This window comes from Alternaria novae-zelandiae, assembly GCF_023758075.1.
Source record: "Alternaria novae-zelandiae strain BMP 2774 chromosome Unknown scaffold_10, whole genome shotgun sequence".
Lineage (NCBI taxonomy): Eukaryota > Fungi > Ascomycota > Dothideomycetes > Pleosporales > Pleosporaceae > Alternaria > Alternaria novae-zelandiae.
In genome coordinates, this window is record NW_026056970.1 from 583423 (window position 1) to 601129 (window position 17707).

General features: G+C 55.7%; 6 protein-coding genes and 1 non-coding gene across 7 annotated transcripts; 3 read left to right on the top strand and 4 right to left on the bottom strand.

Annotated features, from left to right (window-relative positions):
* Positions 1-345: 345 nt before the first annotated feature.
* Positions 346-426, bottom strand: J4E88_005570. Its single transcript has one exon. It is a non-coding gene; the product is annotated as a tRNA-Ser (tRNA).
* An 823-nt stretch (positions 427-1249) lies between these two features.
* On the top strand, positions 1250-3151 carry J4E88_005571 (uncharacterized protein; the record flags this gene model as incomplete). Its single annotated transcript, XM_049399206.1, has 1 exon — positions 1250-3151. The coding sequence occupies one exon, from the start codon at positions 1250-1252 to the stop codon at positions 3149-3151; it is 1902 nt and encodes a 633-aa protein (XP_049254997.1).
* A 481-nt stretch (positions 3152-3632) lies between these two features.
* Positions 3633-5080, bottom strand: J4E88_005572 (uncharacterized protein; the record flags this gene model as incomplete). The annotated part of the gene is made up of 3 exons (XM_049399207.1): positions 3633-4577; positions 4626-4757; positions 4817-5080. 3 exons carry the CDS (start codon positions 5078-5080, stop codon positions 3633-3635), a joined length of 1341 nt encoding a protein of 446 aa, XP_049254998.1.
* Positions 5081-5615: 535 nt separating this feature from the next.
* J4E88_005573 (uncharacterized protein) lies at positions 5616-6796 on the bottom strand (the record flags this gene model as incomplete). The annotated part of the gene is made up of 3 exons (XM_049399208.1): positions 5616-5856; positions 5904-6625; positions 6680-6796. The coding sequence occupies 3 exons, from the start codon at positions 6794-6796 to the stop codon at positions 5616-5618; spliced, it is 1080 nt and encodes a 359-aa protein (XP_049254999.1).
* Positions 6797-7889: 1093 nt separating this feature from the next.
* Positions 7890-8431, top strand: J4E88_005574 (uncharacterized protein; the record flags this gene model as incomplete). Its single annotated transcript, XM_049399209.1, has 2 exons — positions 7890-8239; positions 8290-8431. 2 exons carry the CDS (start codon positions 7890-7892, stop codon positions 8429-8431), a joined length of 492 nt encoding a protein of 163 aa, XP_049255000.1.
* Positions 8432-9069: 638 nt separating this feature from the next.
* Positions 9070-10323, bottom strand: J4E88_005575 (uncharacterized protein; the record flags this gene model as incomplete). The annotated part of the gene is made up of 1 exon (XM_049399210.1): positions 9070-10323. One exon carries the CDS (start codon positions 10321-10323, stop codon positions 9070-9072), a length of 1254 nt encoding a protein of 417 aa, XP_049255001.1.
* A 386-nt stretch (positions 10324-10709) lies between these two features.
* On the top strand, positions 10710-12886 carry J4E88_005576 (uncharacterized protein; the record flags this gene model as incomplete). Its single annotated transcript, XM_049399211.1, has 2 exons — positions 10710-12713; positions 12764-12886. The coding sequence occupies 2 exons, from the start codon at positions 10710-10712 to the stop codon at positions 12884-12886; spliced, it is 2127 nt and encodes a 708-aa protein (XP_049255002.1).
* Positions 12887-17707: the final 4821 nt, after the last annotated feature.

A 17707-nucleotide genomic window follows, 5' to 3' on the forward strand; every position in this document is an offset into this window, starting at 1 on the left:
AATACGGATTCTTCGGGCCCAAAGCGATTCCAGAAATACTGGCGCTCGTGCTCGGTGAACACTCGCTTCAGGTAGTGACGCAGAGGACGCAGAGGCTCGCCTTCGCTGCCGGTACGGGGCGTGATGATGGATCGCACTCTTGGGACATTGCAAATATCGGTGCCCACGCGGAAGGGAAACGGAAAGGGTCGCAGTGGCATGGGAAGTTCGATGGCGGCTGTCCGGATTGGGGAGTGTGTGTACGCCAAGATGGGCTTGGCAGTTAACACAATGTTGTCACGTAGAAAAGCGCAAAAAGTAGGGCTTCAGCCAGAGAGACCTACCACCCTCCATGCGCAAAAAGATCGACGTTGGCCAGATTCGAACTGACGCTCCCGAAGGAACAAGATTTCTAGTCTTGCGCGATAACCACTCCGCCACAACGCCCCCGTTTTTGCTGCTATTGCTGCTTCGATGAAAGACAGTGGACTCAAACATTATATAAACCAATTATTCTTAGCTCGGACTATGCGTAGATGTGGTGGGGTGCCACCCAGAAGCCTGGTGCCTCCACACCTCCACCCAGACACTCGTAATCCCGAACGACCCCACCCACTTACCGTCTTCGCAGACTGAGAGCTCAATCTTGGTCGATCAAAGTCATCATAGTTGACGTTGGCATCGTCATAGGCGGCAAAAGGCCCGATGTCAAAAAGTTTCGATTGTTCGCCTGATCCCGCGAAGAGCCGCAACGTTGCGTTTCGGACATGAAGATGAGGCGGGAACAGAGAAACTCCCCGCAGCCACCGGATTCCGACGACCAATAATCCTCATACCGCCACGCGTTCCATAGCTTTGATTCGCTTGCGCACCCATTACTACCCGACGCGGAGTACGGTCAACGGCCAGAAGTCTGCTACACGTCAGTCTTGGTACTCGACGAAAACGGCCCAAACCCAATTCAATGATTGTGTAGGTAAGGGGTCCTGGTGCGTGCGACACCTAATCTGGGATCATGGTGGTTGTGCATGGCTGTATGCTTCAAGCTACGGTTGGCTCGCCTTTGTGGAAGTCCGGCCTTGGAACAAAGAGCTAGGGTGCCAGGGCTGATGTGCATGCGGCCATATTCTGGTGAGACGATGCTGATGGGCTGTTGTGTTATGCGGTGATGTTCAAATGTGCTTGGTCTCCTTGGTGATTATTCTCCTACGAGCTCCTTCCATCAACTGCACCGTTCAGAAGTGCAGTTACGCCTGCGAAACCAGGACTAATGCAGCCACAAACCTCTCCACGCCTACCCGGCGTCCCCATCCTAAAACTAGACTCCAGCGGGCCGGAGTACTCTCGCTGGCGACGCAGTCTTCAGTTCGCCCTGGAATCGAAAGATACTTGGAAATACTGCAATGGCGCTCTACCCATGCCTATGCCAAAGGCACGGCCAGTTCCAGCCATTTCCCCAGAGGAAACGAAAGACGTAGAGCCGAGCCTGCTCGAGGAGCGAAGAGCATGGGTTCGACAAGATCGCGAGGTCAAGCTGGACATGTTTCTTTCTGTGGCAGAAGAAGTGATGCAGGAAGTTTTCGAAGTCGGGCCACCCCTTCCTCCCATCAACCACACTTCGCAAGAAATGCTGCAAGCATTGGACGATAACTTCGGTGTCTTTAGCTTTTCTGGATACCACCACGCATTCTGCCATTTCCTAAACCTACACATCGACCAGTACGCAAGCATCCAGGACTTCAACACTGAATTCACGAGGGTACTGGAAGATCTGATCGACTACGGCCATCCACTCTCCAACACACAAGCATGCAGCGCGTACCTCTCTAAGCTGCGATGTACGCAGAACCCGGGGGTAGCGAAGAAGTTGGAGGAGTTGGACACACTGTCAACAGAACCGGACATCCACGACCTCATGCAAGAGTCACTTTCGTGGCCATGTATCCGCCCACTAGCGACGAAGTCCTCTCAGATCTTTCAGGTGCCACCGGTATTAGAGGAGTGCCGTACGGATAATGGGAGCCACTCCCATGGCGACCCACCTGGCCTCTCAGACACCTCTACCGTATCGTCTGAAGGTTCCCGTTCAAGGCAGCTATCCATAAAAGTCAACCACCCGCAGTGGGCCGTTACGCGAGCTTCTGACAACGTCGATCCGCAGGACCTGCGTGAAGCAATCGAGAAACTACTCACCACGGGCGAAGCGGATCCTTCCAGTCTGAATTACGATGCGTCAGCGATATCAGCATGCGCAACCCCGGATTGGTTGAAGGCACAAGAGAAGGCATTCTCCAAGCCACTTCCGATAGCAGAGCCACCGGCCCCTACTGAGTCACATACTCTACGAAAGACCGCCTCCGAGTCGCGCGCGCGATCCGCTTCACCACGGCTCCTGTCTCCATTGTCCAGAACCGTGTCGCAAACAAGTCTGACTGTACCAACCATGACGACGCGTCCACACTCCGCAGACACATCAGCCAGGTCATCCCAACACGTTCAGCGACAACCCAGGCCACCAATGTCAGTGTGGAGAGCACCAACATATCCGCCACCAGCACTGTCTGACCACCCGGCTTTCCGAGACAATCCCTTTCTACCCAAAGAGCGTGCGCAATCAGATTCCCTCCTTGTGGACGCGAGTAGACCTGAGCCTAGACCCGACGACTATGAACCACCTCATTCAGCACCACTACCGCACCCATACCAGTACTCGGCTTACTCGTCAAACAGCAGTAGCGCGATAAGCTTGCCCATCCAAGGAACGAATGAGTCGTCATGGAGCTACGGTAGCAACAACAGCGATGACATAGAAGAACACATCCTATCACCCGTCGCATCTTCCATGCTTCTCCCACCCATGGAGGATAGATTCGTTACTATCAAGCGAAACGATGCCCCTCTCCCGCCTCTACCCGTAGACACGAACGTCCTACAATGGCGCACTCCAACTTTCGACGATCTTGTCCCGCCGCCACCCCCGAAAAAGAGCCGTCTGCGCAAAACGTCTTCGACTCTCGACATGTTAAAGCGGCTCAGTGGAGACAGTCTCTTGGAATCGAGTGACGAGGTACGGGAACGTGAGGAGAAGAAGCATCGGGAAAAGGAGAGAAAAGGGAAAAGCTGGAGTATTGGCAGCATTGCGAGGTTTACACATAGCAAAGGGGTTAAATAGACGCATTAGTTTGCGATAATGATGAATATGGTGCGTATGATGAGGACATTGAAGATGTGCGGACGGCTGTTGTTCGTCTCACTGCTTGTATGCGGGTTTATTCCTTTGTCGTCAGGTGGACCGCTGGAGCTGTATACCCTATGTGTTGATTTAAACATATCATTCTTTTGTCTGCTATCATGTATGCCACACCGAGTCTCATGAATGTGACTGTCCAGAGACCCTTTATTCGTTGTCTGCCGAAGCGATGTATTTGTACAGTCTTTTAAGTGTTAGACCAGAGGGGGGAAATGGCATCACATCCGGATGTTCAATAGCGGACTCTAATAGTCTAGATGAGGGGAGGACTAGTCTATGATAGATTCTCCATCCCAACAGTACGGCTTGGTCGCCGTCTCGGATAATCGTAACACGTTCCAGCTTCGGCCAGTCGTGGCTAGCAAGACTCCTGAAAACCTCTACAAGGTGCTATGCCTCCACCCTACTGTGTCTCCCTCACAACCTTGTCGACAGCCTTCGCAAAGTAGTCGACGTTGTGTGTGTTCAGGCCAGCCATGGAGATACGACCGTTCTTGGTCATGTACACATGGGAGTCTTCCCGGATCTTCAGAACCTGCTGCTCTGTCAAGCCGGTGAAGCTGAACATGCCAATCTGCTCTGTGATGTGGTTCCATGTGCCGGGTGTGCCCATGTCCTCGAGCTTGCTACGAAGCGCCTTGCGCATCTCCTTTATACGACCAGACATTGTGCGGAGGTTGTCTTCCCATTCAGCGAAGAGCTGGGGGTCGTTGAGGACGGTCGAGGCGATGCGGGCACCGTAGGCAGGAGGATTTGAGATCTCGGAGCGCTGGAGGATGGCGAGCTGTGAGGCGATGCGCTTGATGGTGGACTCGGCGTCGGATGAGGGCGAGGTGACGAAGTGGAAGCAGCCTGCTCGCTCGCCGTACAGACCAAAGTTCTTTGCGTAGGACTGGGCAATGCAGAGCTCGAAGCCCTGCTCGACAAAGTAGCGGATGGCCCAGCCGTCAGTTGCAAGATCACCCGAAGCAAAGCCCTGGTACGCGGTGTCGAAGAAAGGAAAGTGCTTCTTTGACTTGATCACCTCGGCAATCTTCTTCCACTGCTCCTGTGTAGCGTCGACGCCGGTGGGGTTGTGAGCACACGCGTGCAGTACGATGATGCTGCCCTCTGCCGCATCTTGCAGGGCACTGATCATGCCATCGAAGTCGAGGCCCTTGGTCTTCTTGGAGAAGTAGGGGTATGTCTTGTATTCGAGGCCGACGTTGGAGAAGATCTGGAAGTGGTTGGCCCATGTCGGGTCGGAGAAGTAGGCGGTCCGCTGGCTCTGGGTCTTGTAGAACTTGGCGAGGAAGAGGGCGCCCAAGTGGACGGCGCCGGTGCCAGAGATAGTCTGCAAGCTGGTGACCTGTGTGGTGTGAGCTCAAGTCATGACGTGATGGAGGGGCGTCCTCACCCGCTTCTCCTTGATGGCGGGGCTGTCACCACCGAGCACGAGCTTCTGGGAGGCGGTTGTGAACTCGGCGAGACCGGCGATGGGGAGGTACTCGTGGTTGAGGTTGGGGTCGTCGCGCAGTCTGTCGTCGGCCTGTGGACGTGTAGTGTTAGCCTGTGTTGTGTGGACACGAGGAAGGCGCGATGGCGTACCTTCTTGACGACGGGCAGAATCCAGGGCTTTGCATTGTCGTCGCGGTAGGCGCCAATGCCCAGGTCGACCTTGTTGGGGTCCTCGTCGCGACGGAAGGCAGCCATGAGGCCGAAGAGCGGGTCTTCGGGCGCCTGGGGGACGACATTCGCGTCGAAAGCGGTGGCAGCCATGGGTTCGATGTGGGAGGAGATCTGGGAGAGGCGTGTCTTGGACGAGGTCTGGGGAGGGGTGGAGGAGGAGGAGGAGGTATGTGAGTCTGGCATGATTACGGCGTAGGAGCGCTCCCACGTTTACGTTTCACCGCTGCCGCTGCCGCTGCCTAGGAAAGGGAAGCCGCGTCCGCCCACGCTAAACCCCGCAGTTTGCTTTTGGAGACGAGATGCGGAGAACCGGGAGGGCCGGCGCGAGACGATGAGCAAGAGATGCAGACATGGCGACGGCTCTCGGCCAGCTCGTTATATAGAGTTGACGCTCGGAAGGTCTGCCGCAGCGTCGTGTGAGCAGGCAAGCCGAGGCACAAGTTACCGCGCCATCATGTCAGCCAGACAGGCCGTCTCACATGCAGGGCATCACCACGACCATTTCTCGGACATGAGTAAACTTGCTACCACCTGGCTAGCGATGAACCGTTGTGGGTCTGCGTTGCACTTGGTTCATGTCTGCCCACCCCACATGGGCTGATTTTCCTGCTTCTGGGAATCTGGTCCACTCAGAGCGCAGCGGATACTAACGGCGAGGTCGCGATTGATTCACATGTAGACTGTCTACTAACAACACCAGCCTGTCTTCCTGCACGCTTCAGATGAACAAGTCCCACAAGACAAGTGTCGTGCAGAAGATACTTGTCGCCCAGAACAGCTTCTGCGCCGTGCTGCCCCGCTCCGTCGCACGCTTGAGCTCCTTGTTCCCGCTCCCTACATTCTCTGTCGTGTTGAACGAGTCTTCGATGAGCTGGTCAATGTGCGCCGCCTGCATGCTGAGGTTGGACGCGAGCGTCGACTGTAGTTCCGAAATCTCGGTGAGGGACTTTTCGGTTGCGCTGGCCGTGTCAGTAGTTGCTCATCATGCGCACGTTCGAGTACGTACCGAACTTTGTCGAGTTGGTCCTCATACTGCTTGAGCATGTCCTGATTCTCCTGCGCAAATAGCTGGAGCTGCTCGGGGTCGAGCTGATTCTCGATCACCGCGCTCGACTCGTCGGGGTTGTACGTAGGCTTCGCGCGATAGCCTGCAGACTCGTTGCCTGCACTGCTGCCATTCATGCCGCTGTAGTCGCTGCTCGTTGGTCCCGTGGTCCTCGTCTTGTACAGCACGCTCTTGCTCTTCTCCACCTCGCGCATGAGCCGTATCTCCATCATGTCGCTCTGGAATTGGCCGCACTGCTCCAGCTGCTTCTGCAGCGACCATATTATACCCTCGCGATGCGCCTTGATCGTATTTGCCTTGGCCTCCTGGATCTCCTCCTCGACGCTCTTTGCTGTGATTGCCCCGCCTGCTGCCCATCGTCCAAGCGCACCTAGGCCCTGCTTTGCGCGCTTCTTCAAAGCAACCTGCGTCTGCGTTTCCTGCCGTGTCTGCTCAGCAATGCCCAGCCTTTTGATAGCATCGTTCAGCCCGTGTATCGATTCTTTCGCTTGGGCGTCAATCTCGTTGCGCTGCGTGTCGCTGAGGTACTTTGCATCTTTGTCTGCCGACGTCGCGGAGCCGTTGGTTCGCGTGTACTGCTTCCGGCGGGGAGGATGCGCCGTCGAGAGATAACTTTGCCGTATCGACTTCAGGTCCGTGTGGAGCTTCGCAATGTGACCTCGCTGCGACAGTTAGCTTTCACCTCCCCTCGGGTCCAGGCGCGCAACGTGGCCTACAATGCGGTATGCCTCCTTCACAAAATCATCTAGGGCCTCGACACGGAATACATGAGGCTCGATCGGGCGCGCATCGTGTTTGGCGAGTATCTGGTTGAATACTGGTGTGATGTCCATTGTGTTGGAGTGCGTCTGGGCAGCCAACTTGCTCATGTGAAATGACGATGCTCCCCGCGGGAGTGCCATGCTGGTCTTTCGCTTCCGGGCCAATGACGCACCATCGCCCTACAAGGTACTGTCTCCTCCTTATCGAACCAACCCAACCGTGGACATTTGATACTGTCTCCTCCACTACACCGGGCTCGCTCTTTGTCTTCTGAGCATGTGTTCTGAGCACCTTCAAAGGTGCATACGTCCTCCCGCAGGAACGCGGAAGTCAGAACAGGTGAATCTTCGAACGTTACAACACAACAAAGCCCCTGATCAAGGAATGAAAGAACAAGGCTTGCTTCTGGTTATATTTTACATCTCTTTCCCTTGAGTTTTCTAATTGCTAAATTATAGAGTGAATTGGGGACAACAAATGCTGTTGTTCTAGTACCTACTTCTGGCTCTTGCGTTCTGACCATAGTGTGTCCTACTGTTGACAGACGGGCAATGATGTCCTACTTCCACATCTCTTGCGGATATGTCTGACCATGATCATCTGCCACTCGTCTTTGCCTTTGTCGGTTTCTATATGGCGTGCTACCCACGGGAACCTCCAACGCTCGTTTCGCAAACGTCGCTTTGTCCTTAATCTAGTCCCTCATTACATGGCTCAGCTATTGGTAATTACCTTAGTATGTAGCTCAGCTGCTGGTAGTACAACCCAACAGCTGCGCGTAAGCTTATACTGAGACCTGCCCAATTGCACCTTCAGCCGCAAGATCTCCTTGCTGAACCTCGAGAACCCGCTAGCTCTTCTTCGTACAGCCCCAAATAACTTGCTCATCTTGCTCGTCTTGCGACCTACGAACGGACCCAAACCCGATTTTTCGCCTTCCAGTCACTTTCTCGTACGCATCTGGCCCGTCGCCCCTGCCGGTAGCGGCCCCGAATTGCGCCATAGCGAACGCTCCTGCCAGTATATATAACTCAAAAATCTCTTCCAATACCTTTTCCTTCTCGTCATCGCACTCACAAAAGTATCAACTCTTCAACTCACGCAGCCCCTCAACTCACTCTGCTACCAAGTTTCCACCTCTTACCAAAGCCACATACCCTCAAGATGCGCTCTTCCTACACCCTCGCAATGGTCTTTGCCGCTGTTGCCGTAGCTGCTCCCGCCAGCCTTGCTGTCCGCGGCGATGAAGGCTGTATCCCGGTCTCTTACACCATCTCCGACTACAAGCTCGTCACCTCTGCTACCTCCGGTAGCGTTGACTTCACCTTCAAGTCTTCCTTCTCCGGAGGCGGCAACGACGACCCCGTCCAGAACGGCGTTCACTGCGGCGGTTCCGGTGCATCTGTCCCCAACAACAACGAGTGCCAGGTCGCTGACCGCCGTCTTCTCTTCGATCTCCGTGGACCTCAAGATCAGGCCTACTACCAGATCAGCCACTCCTGGACCTGCTCAGGGTGAGTCCACTACTACATTCCTTCACATACGACCACTAACAGTAGACCAGCAACCAGTGGATCTCAGGTACCGCAGTCAAGATCGACCCGCTTAACTGCCACACTGAAGGCGACAAGCGCGTCTGCACTGGTGGACCCCAGACCTTCGTACCCCAGAACGTGCGCAAGATCTGCAACTCGCCTCAGTGCTAGATGGCTTGGGCTAACATGTCAAATCCGTGGGATTATCTTTGGTGGCTTCCTTTGATCGATGTAGTGTTGGCGGGAAGGGTATGAATGACTTTGGCTTCTCATGGGGGTGCTTTGGCGTTTAAACGGGTCTGGCTTTCTTACTAGCTTTTCTTTTCCAGTCACTAGGATACCCGGGCGAAGACTCTACTGCCCAAATGAAGATTCGAGTTCAACGTTGCCTCTCCTCTCGTTGGCGTGCGATTATGTTATGTCAAGCTCATGTGACATCGTTGATCATGTTGATGCGACGCGACACGCTCGATCGCAAATTGCGCGGCCTTCTAGGTTTGAGCTCGGAGCCATGTTTAGCGTTCCACATACGAGGCTGTTGTGCAGGATTGTGTATGATTGGGAGGTGGCTGACTTTGCTTTTTGTCTTGTCCTCGCCGCCTCCTACGCCTAGACTTGCGGTGTTTGCAGGCGTCAGACCTCAGTCAGATAATGCTGGAGGAGGGTTGGAATGTACGAGAAGAGAGACGTGAGAAGCGGATACTCACGTATCGGGACCTTGGTGCATGGTCTCAAATTGTAATAGTCTTGTAAGAAGAGGTTGGGTATAACGCGGAAATCAAAGTTTGTTCATCCGTGAGGTGCTTGCCTCACCTGGCAGTACGCAACTGCTCCATAGTTTTGACCAGACTCCTACGCTTGATGTTGATACTTGACAGAGTTGCTGCCTGGCTCTCAGCCCCATTCGCAACAGCTCGTTCGAGAAACGCCTGCGCTGCTAGCACTTCATGATGAGCTTTCGCAAGTCGTTTGAGTTGTTCTGGAGCTGGACTTGAGTGCGTAGATGGATTCATAGCCCAGTCCGCATGGGTATCCATATCCCCCATTGTGAGATCACTAACCCATAAAGAAATGTGGCCACGGAGTTCCAGGAGACTTGCCTGCTTATCAAATGGCGGAGATGATATGACTTGGTCGAGGCGCTCTGCAATCTCCAGAGCTTGATTAAGTTCCTCCGCTTGAATTGTCGCCTCTTTTGCGGAAGAGTTGTCCGGAGTCTCACTGATGTTACTGTCGACTGACGTGCTTCGAGAGGAGCGCGATTGGTTTGCAACGTCGTCGTGCAGCTGCTGTCTTGCACGCTTGCTCTTTTCGCGGACTTCGTAGATCCACAACGAGAACATGGGTGGGTAAAATGTCCTCTCGTCAACAGCATGGGGTTGCAATTTCCGGGTTGGGTGTTGGATAATGAGACGATTATAATATTCACGAGCAAGCTCAAAGCCTTCTGGAGAGAATCTGTGCTCCATCAGCGTCTGTGGCGTTCGACGCAGCGCTATTTCAGCACCGATGCCCCAGCGTCCGTGGTTACGGGGATCTACAGGGCGCCCACCAGCAACCTGCGTCCGTAAAATCATGCCCCACGCTCTCCCCGCACGCTCGTAATCTCCCTTGAGCAGACAGCAATGCATCAGCGTCGACAGAGAATCGAGATGAGCCCTCTTCTGAGCCTCTGGATGGCCTTGGACGGCACCACCTTTGGAAGAGGCGTGGACGGCGTAGAGGCGTGAAGGCGGTCTGGCCATTTCCTCTTGGACTTTAGCGGGGCCATTGTGTTGTTTGGACACGCTCGCAGGTGCATGGGGGAAGGGTGGTGGAGGGACTTTGTCTTCTTGACTGGGCAATAGGCCTGCGACACGCAGCTGAGCTATTCCAGGCGCAGTGGACGAGGCGTACGATTGGGCTATGGCGTCTGGCTGCGTTTCGTCGTCGGCCTCTAGATCCGCAAGTGATTCATCTTCCTTCCTTTTATCTTTATTTCTTCTTGCCCTGTGGTACTGACTCGCGCGCAACGAGCGTGTCCTGTTCTGTTCATGGCGCAACTGCGTGGTGAAGTGCTGCATGGCTGCTGATGAGGCAGGACTGCAGGCTCATGCGGCTTCTGCGCTGCAACGGCCCCTGCTCAGAAGGCCGGGGTGCGGCGGTGAGGCTATGCAGGATAGCGGCCACGCACACACACTGAGGGGAGGGAAGGGAAATTGAGTCTGTAGAATAAAGGTGCGGCGAGTGGTTTCAGTAATAGACTCGAGGCACCTGGGCAAGAGCAATCGACGGCGGTAGCCCCATGGCGTTAGCGGCGTGACGAATTGGGAAGGCTCGGCTGCGCCATACATCACCGCCTGCCGCCGCTGGACCTCGTCGCTCTGACCCAAGACACATCGACCGACGACACCCTCTCCGACCGTTTCTATTCTCGAGGCGCGCCTTCCTCGCCGGACGGCCTCACAACATGGGCCAGGCAAATTCCACGGGCGCTGCGGACGCGCAAACACGGCGGCGCTCGCGGCCGCAGTCATGGGCGCCTGGCTTGCTGGCCTCGTCCCAGCCCGACAGCGACACGGTGCCAGAGCTGCTACAGAGAGCGCCGGACACGCCCTCACGACCGCGAACGAGCACCACCAGACTCTCCAACCGCCTCTCTTCTCATTTCGGGCGCCACGATGCTGGCCCGTCAGCGCCCGGAGATGCCCCGTTGCCCAGTCGCTCGCGATCGCGGCTGAACCGGGCGCGCTCTTCGCTCAGCTCCATGACGGGCCTGCTGTCCAGGCGGCCGCCCATGGCTTCCCGCAACACGGAACCCACGCCCGGCGTCGCTGCAGCCAGCACACCCAGTACCAGCACGCCAAGCCGCTCCGCTCTGAGACACGCAGCAAGCGACCGAGGGCCCTTCCTTCCCCGTGTGCAGGTGCCGGAGCTGGGGCTCGACTTTGACCAGCTGCTGCGGAGCAACTCGCAGGGCGAGCGGCCGGACGCACATCGACCGCGCCCGCTGGTTCCTCTGAGCCCGCTGCGCCGGGATGGGCGGGCGCTCGGCATTATTCCGTCTCAGCGGCGACTTCGCAACATGATAGGACACCCGCGGAGGAGACGGTCACTATGGCAGGATGGAGAGAACATGGACAACGTGCAGCAGCTGCGGCAGGGCGAGGACCAGGCCGACGTGCTGTCGAGACTGCTATCGCTGGCCGCCGCAGCCACGGCAGCCTCACTGGTGGGCGACGACAACCAAGCAGCAACCCGAGACGGCACATTCGATACCTTCTTGCAGTCGCTGCAGAATGGCAGCATAGCATCGGCGCTCCGAGGCAACGAGGACGGACAAGGTGGCGACACTCCGGGAGCCGCCCAGGCGCCCCTCAATTTCTTCAGAATGTTCAGATTTGGCACCGGCACCGACAACGGGCGGAACGATAATAGTGGGCGCGGTGGCAGTGCATCAGGGAATAGCGGAGCAGAAGGCGACGAGGATGGGGAGGGCAGGATGGTGCCGATAATCATTGTGGGCATCAGATCCATACAACCCGGAAGTGGCACTGGACAGGAGGATGCCAGCATACCGCCCTTCCTTGATGCCCTCTCGAGCTTCCCCACACCACCGACGTCACCAGGCGATGCCAATGCAAACATCCTACAACCACCACAGAACGGGACACGCTTCAGCCATAGGCGGCGAGCCTCGATGGGCGGCTTCAACTTTCCTTCCAATTACGACAGTCAAAGGCATCACCGCGGCACGCCACAAGAGCACCCTCGGCCATGGTCATCCGTTACTGACTCTCCCCCGGGGCCTCTCCCCCCACCCTCCACGCCCGCGACGACGCTCAACTTCTCAGCCGGCCCATCAGGCGCCACTACACCAGCGACTTCCACCTCTCCTCCCTCGCCGACCATACAGTCCTCGGCACCTTCACGGCGGAACAGCTTCGTCCGTAGAGCTGCCGGCTCGACTCTCGAGCCCACTGCAGAAGAGCCACAAACGCACACCCGCAATGCTCGCCCACGACGCTTGAGCGAGTCGGATTTCACAAGGTATGGGTCGGGTGCACCCCGTAGAAGAGGTGTCGTGGAGCCCGACAACAATCCTGGGGAGGGTTCGAGGAGCTGGATCATATACGTCCTGGGAGGGAGCTACCCAGAGAACCACCCTATTCTTACTACCCCAAGTCTCTTCACTGATTCACCAACTTACGAAGACATGATGTTGCTTTCTTCTATACTCGGGCCCGCCAAACCGCCAGTTGCGAGCGAAGAGGATGTGGCTTCGGCTCCGGGTCTCTTCAGGATACAAGATCGTGTTGGTACTCTTGTGGCCGAGGCTGTTGAGGGCGAGGAGACCATCAGTCTCGTTCCGGGTGCGCGCTGCCTCGTCTGCCTATGCGACTTCGAGGTGGATGAGGAGGCGCGGAAGCTGGTCAGGTGCGAACACATGTTCCACAAGATTTGCATTGATCAGGTGAGTTGGTCTCCTGTGTTCGAGGAGTTGCATATGCTAACCTATTCTAGTGGCTGACAACAGGACGCAACTCGTGTCCGCTCTGTAGAGGTGAGGGCGTGCACGAAACGGTCAAAGAAGCCGATGCCACTCCCGATGCCGCTGCGCCTGCCGCGCCGCAAGCAGCCGCTTGAACGATTCTCATCTGCAGCAGACCAGGCTCTGCTCTTCCGGCTCCGCTCGTTCTTCACATATACCCCTTTCTTATATGATTGGCTGCTCCACCCGGTTTATTGGATACGAAGGATTATCGTATCAGGCTGTTTTCTGTATTTCTTGCAAACTGGAGCGTTCATGGCGTCCACAATCTACCACTTGAATCTTGGCATATTTGGCATCACGGCATCCCAGGGAAAAGGGATGGGGGTTGGACTGTTTTTCGGCGGGCAGCATCTCAACGACTTGCTACGAATCTCTCTTTGTACAGGCGGTAGGATAAGACAGGAGAAGTGATTTAGCTCTAAAGCTACATTATTAAGCAGACATGACCAACTGCTACGCTTGTGCTGAAGGCCTGCCTGCCAGCAGTAATAATGACAAGGAGCGTTCTTTCGGCATGTAACTTCTCGGGATCGCATTGAAGGAGTGATACATGGAGAGAGGGGATGCATATCTGCTCACATAAGCCTGCTTCATGTCATGCATCACGTACCATGGCGGATTAGCAGAGCTGATATAGATGCTCGTCATCCGCCCAAGTGCGACGAGTCACCCACATGTTACGGGACGTGTCGTGCCGGCCATTATTCGGTCTTAGTACCCCGAAATGCCCGAACCTTTTCTCCTTGCGGTCGAACAGGAGAGGAAGTGTACTAGGCAGCGTATAGCTATACGGTGGAACGACTTTGGTAAACGGCGAAGACGCACAGGGCGAGTTTTCCGTTCTGGAACTTGTAGTGCTGACCCGATAGCGTCGTAGGAGTAATCATTGCCGGGGCGGGCGGCCGCCACAACCGTAGTTATCATACGATGCTTGTGGATGGACCAGAACCAGGTCCACACACGCGCATATCAGTGCACACACACCTTTTGACATTTTCACAGCCAGCCGCCGAACCCTCGATCAATAGCGTCCGGGTATTTCTGAATGGGGCGTAGACTGGTGATAGTCCCCTTGTTGATGCTTCCGCGGAGCGCAGAAGGAGTTGCTGATGGATGAACGGCTTGGTCTGCTGTAGCTTGATATAGCCTGCGTGAGGACGGGATAAGTGCAGATACCGGAATGGCGTGCGCCTGCTTTCGGGACGGAGGGACACGTTGCTGATCATACTGGATAAATAGGCTACAACTCGGAATGCGGACGAACGTGTGTATGGATTTGTTATTGGTCGCGCGGAGTCACAGACCCTGCATATCGTGGAGTATGGTTGTATACAAGCTGGGCGGGCGATCTATCAGACGACCGTTGCGTTCCATCAGGAACATAGACGTCTAGCTTTCGCGTGCGTGATGTCATATGAACTCTCTCACACAAGTTGCTTGGTTGCTGTAGCTGACCACGATAGATTAATTGACACAATCCGATGAGCTGTTCAAGAAGGATTCTTGTGCAGCCGTAAGGATCATGCAAGATTGTGTTTGATGATTCAAGACCACCGCGCAACCTGGGATGGAGTCTCAGGAGCCAGGGTACCGGCTTGTTCCTACAGCAAATCCAGATCCTAGCCAATACGAAAGAAAGGCGGACCGTTGCGTGATGTCGTGTCCAGATCCCACTTCAACTCCCGATCCATCTCAGCTACCGGTCATGTAGAATGTTCGCAGGCTCGCATCCCAGTAAGTGCGATCTGGTTGCCAACCCTCGACCAGTTGCAAGTCCAGGGTTACTGGTCCACTCGTTCGACTCGGAGATGAGGTTACCGTTTCGGGCAGGAACAGTGTCTTCCGGTCAATACGGAAGGATTTATGGTAGCTCATGATTTCTCTGAATCTCGCGGACTGCCGCCCATGACTACGAATGGGATATTCCGTAGCCTAGGTCGCGCTTCACATGACAGAGAGATGTGGAGATGATTCAATAGTGCCCATGGGAGATGGGAATGACGTTGAGACAGAGAACATGGCACTCTAGGATCTCGCAGAGACTCCACTGCAATCGCGTGTGAGAGTGGATTCAGGCCTTGCTTCGTGTCAGCAGTAGTCGTTGCTTCGCAGGAAGGCAGTCGCCAGCCATTGGCAATGTCGTCAGCGTGCCAGAAAGCGTAAGATTGACGTCGCGCTCTGCGGGCGAGAGGTTGCGGAGCGTCTTGCAGTCGGTCTAATTGTTTCAAGCTGAATATCTGGCTGTGGGTCGCCGTGGTAGAAACGGGCGTAACCCTGCCTGCTACACGTGGGTCCATTGCCGTGGAATAGCGTACCTCGGACTCGCACCTGCCTGCGTGATGAGTCGTCCAATCTGAATCTGACCTTCCTCTCGACGACGGCAGAAAAAGCTCGACCGTCACCCCACACACTACCTCATCTTCTGCCGTAGCATCCAGCCCGTCATTCGCGGCATGCAAGACGCAAGCCACCGGCACACGCAGGCCGCGTTTGGCATGCACCTGGACTGCGCTGAGCTGCGGCCAGGCTTGCGAGAACGAAGTTCCAAGGTTGGGTTCCCCCAGGCGTTGTTGCACAGCATATCTAGACCTCGTCAGCATATGGGCCTCCGTCGCTGCAAGGCAAATGAGACGCGGCGTCAATCATCTAGAGATCCACCCAGAAGACGCGCCGCGTGCATGACGCACAGCAACTGCACGGTCGCGGTCGCGGTCGCGTCCCGCTCTTTCGCTCGCTCAAAGCTCCACCAGTCAGCTGCAGCCGGATTCGCGATTACAGCATCCGCCATCTACCATGCTGGTATAGGGCAGAACACGACATCAACCTCTGTAAGGTCGGTCTCACTATCTGTCAGGGCCCATGACGATATCAGTCCTGCCCCGCTCCAGTCCCGTTGGCCACTCCTGCATGGCACGACACAGAGACAGTTACCTCATAGTGCCTCCAAAGGAGCCAGTCTGACCGCAAAGGCCATGTCCGCTGTCTCTGTACCGTTTGATCCAAGTGCCGCTGCCGCCTTGCGCCGCTGGGGCGACGGTGCGCAGATGAGGCGATCCTGCTCATGCCACTTAGCTCGCACTTTGGCCCCAATCTTCCCGCGGCATGCCAGCAGCATCGTCAACATGCAGACAGCCGTGGCGCCTCCATGCCCTGGGGAGACGCAGGCATCCAAGAGCTACCATTGTCACGGGACAGGGACCCGGGGCTGAGCTCGACGGTGCTTGTACTGGTTAGCAGGCAGTGCCGCCATCTTCTCGAAGCAGGCTTTATTCTCCCGTCAACGGCCTCGTTGACTCAGTGCGAAGGAGCCGGTGGCGTTGCACGGCTGGCTAATTTGAGCCCGACGTCGCTAGCCGCGTTTGTGAGATGAAATATCAAATTGATATTCTTCCTAACAGGCACATTGATGAGGCTTGAAAGTCTAAAGGCTGCCACCGGGCAATTGCACTGCATTGCATCGGCGCACTCGCCACTTCAGGAGAGTGGAGTTCACGGAAAAGTCCATGGATATACCGGCCCTGCCCTATACTCAACGACGCCCATCACGCAGTCCCGAGTAAGGGCACTCGAGTATGTGTGTGCACTAACTTTGACAGCCGCTTCCAGCGCAGCTTCAAGTCCAGGCGCCATTCGCTGACGATTGACCTAGCCCATGGCTTCGTTGAACGCCCCACATGCCTCACCACCTTGGTGAAATCGGGGCCGATGCATATCATGTCCGGCTTTGTGCTCGCCTTCTGCTAGGCTTGGTCCGTCTGCTGCAAAGGCGATCCGCGACCTCGCTCAAGCCGTAGCGTACTCGAGTCTATAATCGCTGTGGCAGCACGCCTAACAGTAGTTGACAGGCGGGATCAACGGCGGGGATGTGTCAAATATCGCCTTATACGGCATTTTGGAGCGATTGTTCCGGGCAGACCCTTCTGCTCTCCCCAGAATCCATCCAATGTGGATGCTGGCGAGTGGACCAGTTCGCACGGGGATCAAGAGCGATCAAACCTGGGATCGCAGAGCGCATCTTGCACCGAGCTAATCCATGGGTGCGCGGAAGGCGGAAGCGTTTAGGTGCACGGCCATAGCACAGCGGCCTGGGAGACAACTCAGCGGCTTGCGGCTTGCTTTTTCCCCTTCGCTGCACCCCGGCTTTAGATGCAGACGTTTGATGAACATTGAAACTATCCGTTCCTGGTATTGGACATTGCTTCTTTGGCCGAACTAAACACAAGCCTCCTGTCACGGCCCGGCTCTCACACGACCTCTGCCTGCGCCTGCTGTGCTCTCCTCCTCGACGTTGTCCAGTTTCAGTCTCAGACTGGTACTGCACATGCTTCCATCGTCAGCGATTGTGTTGCATTAGATCGGCTTGCTCCTTTGCGGACAAAATTCTGGTCTATTTAAGACGGCTTGGTCCTAGTGCTTGCTGGGGCCAACACCCGCGCGCCCAAATCAGCGTGCATTGGACTAAATCACGGCTTCGATCCTGCAAGCGTGATTCTACAAGTATATCCCTTCAAAATCCCGTACCTGGCGCCCGAGCCATTGTCACACCCGTGGACACGGCGATCGACCTCGGACCCTTGCAACTGAATGACGTTGATCCTTTTACGGCAAGCTTACCGTCCACGGCTCACCAACATTTACCAATACAAACAACCTACACTCCATCGCTCTCCAGTCTTTCCCATCTCTCTCAGGCATGTCTGGATACTATCCTCCCCCAGGGCACAACATTCCGCCTCAATACTACAACCTCGATTCTAATGCGATACCCAATTCCAACATTCAACATGCCCCACCAACCATCATCTCACATGGCTCGTATGCACCCACCCTGCCAGACAACCCATTTCAGCCTGGCGTGACGGGACCTTTTGTACAATACGAGAACATTGGTCAACCAAGTTACGTTGATCAGT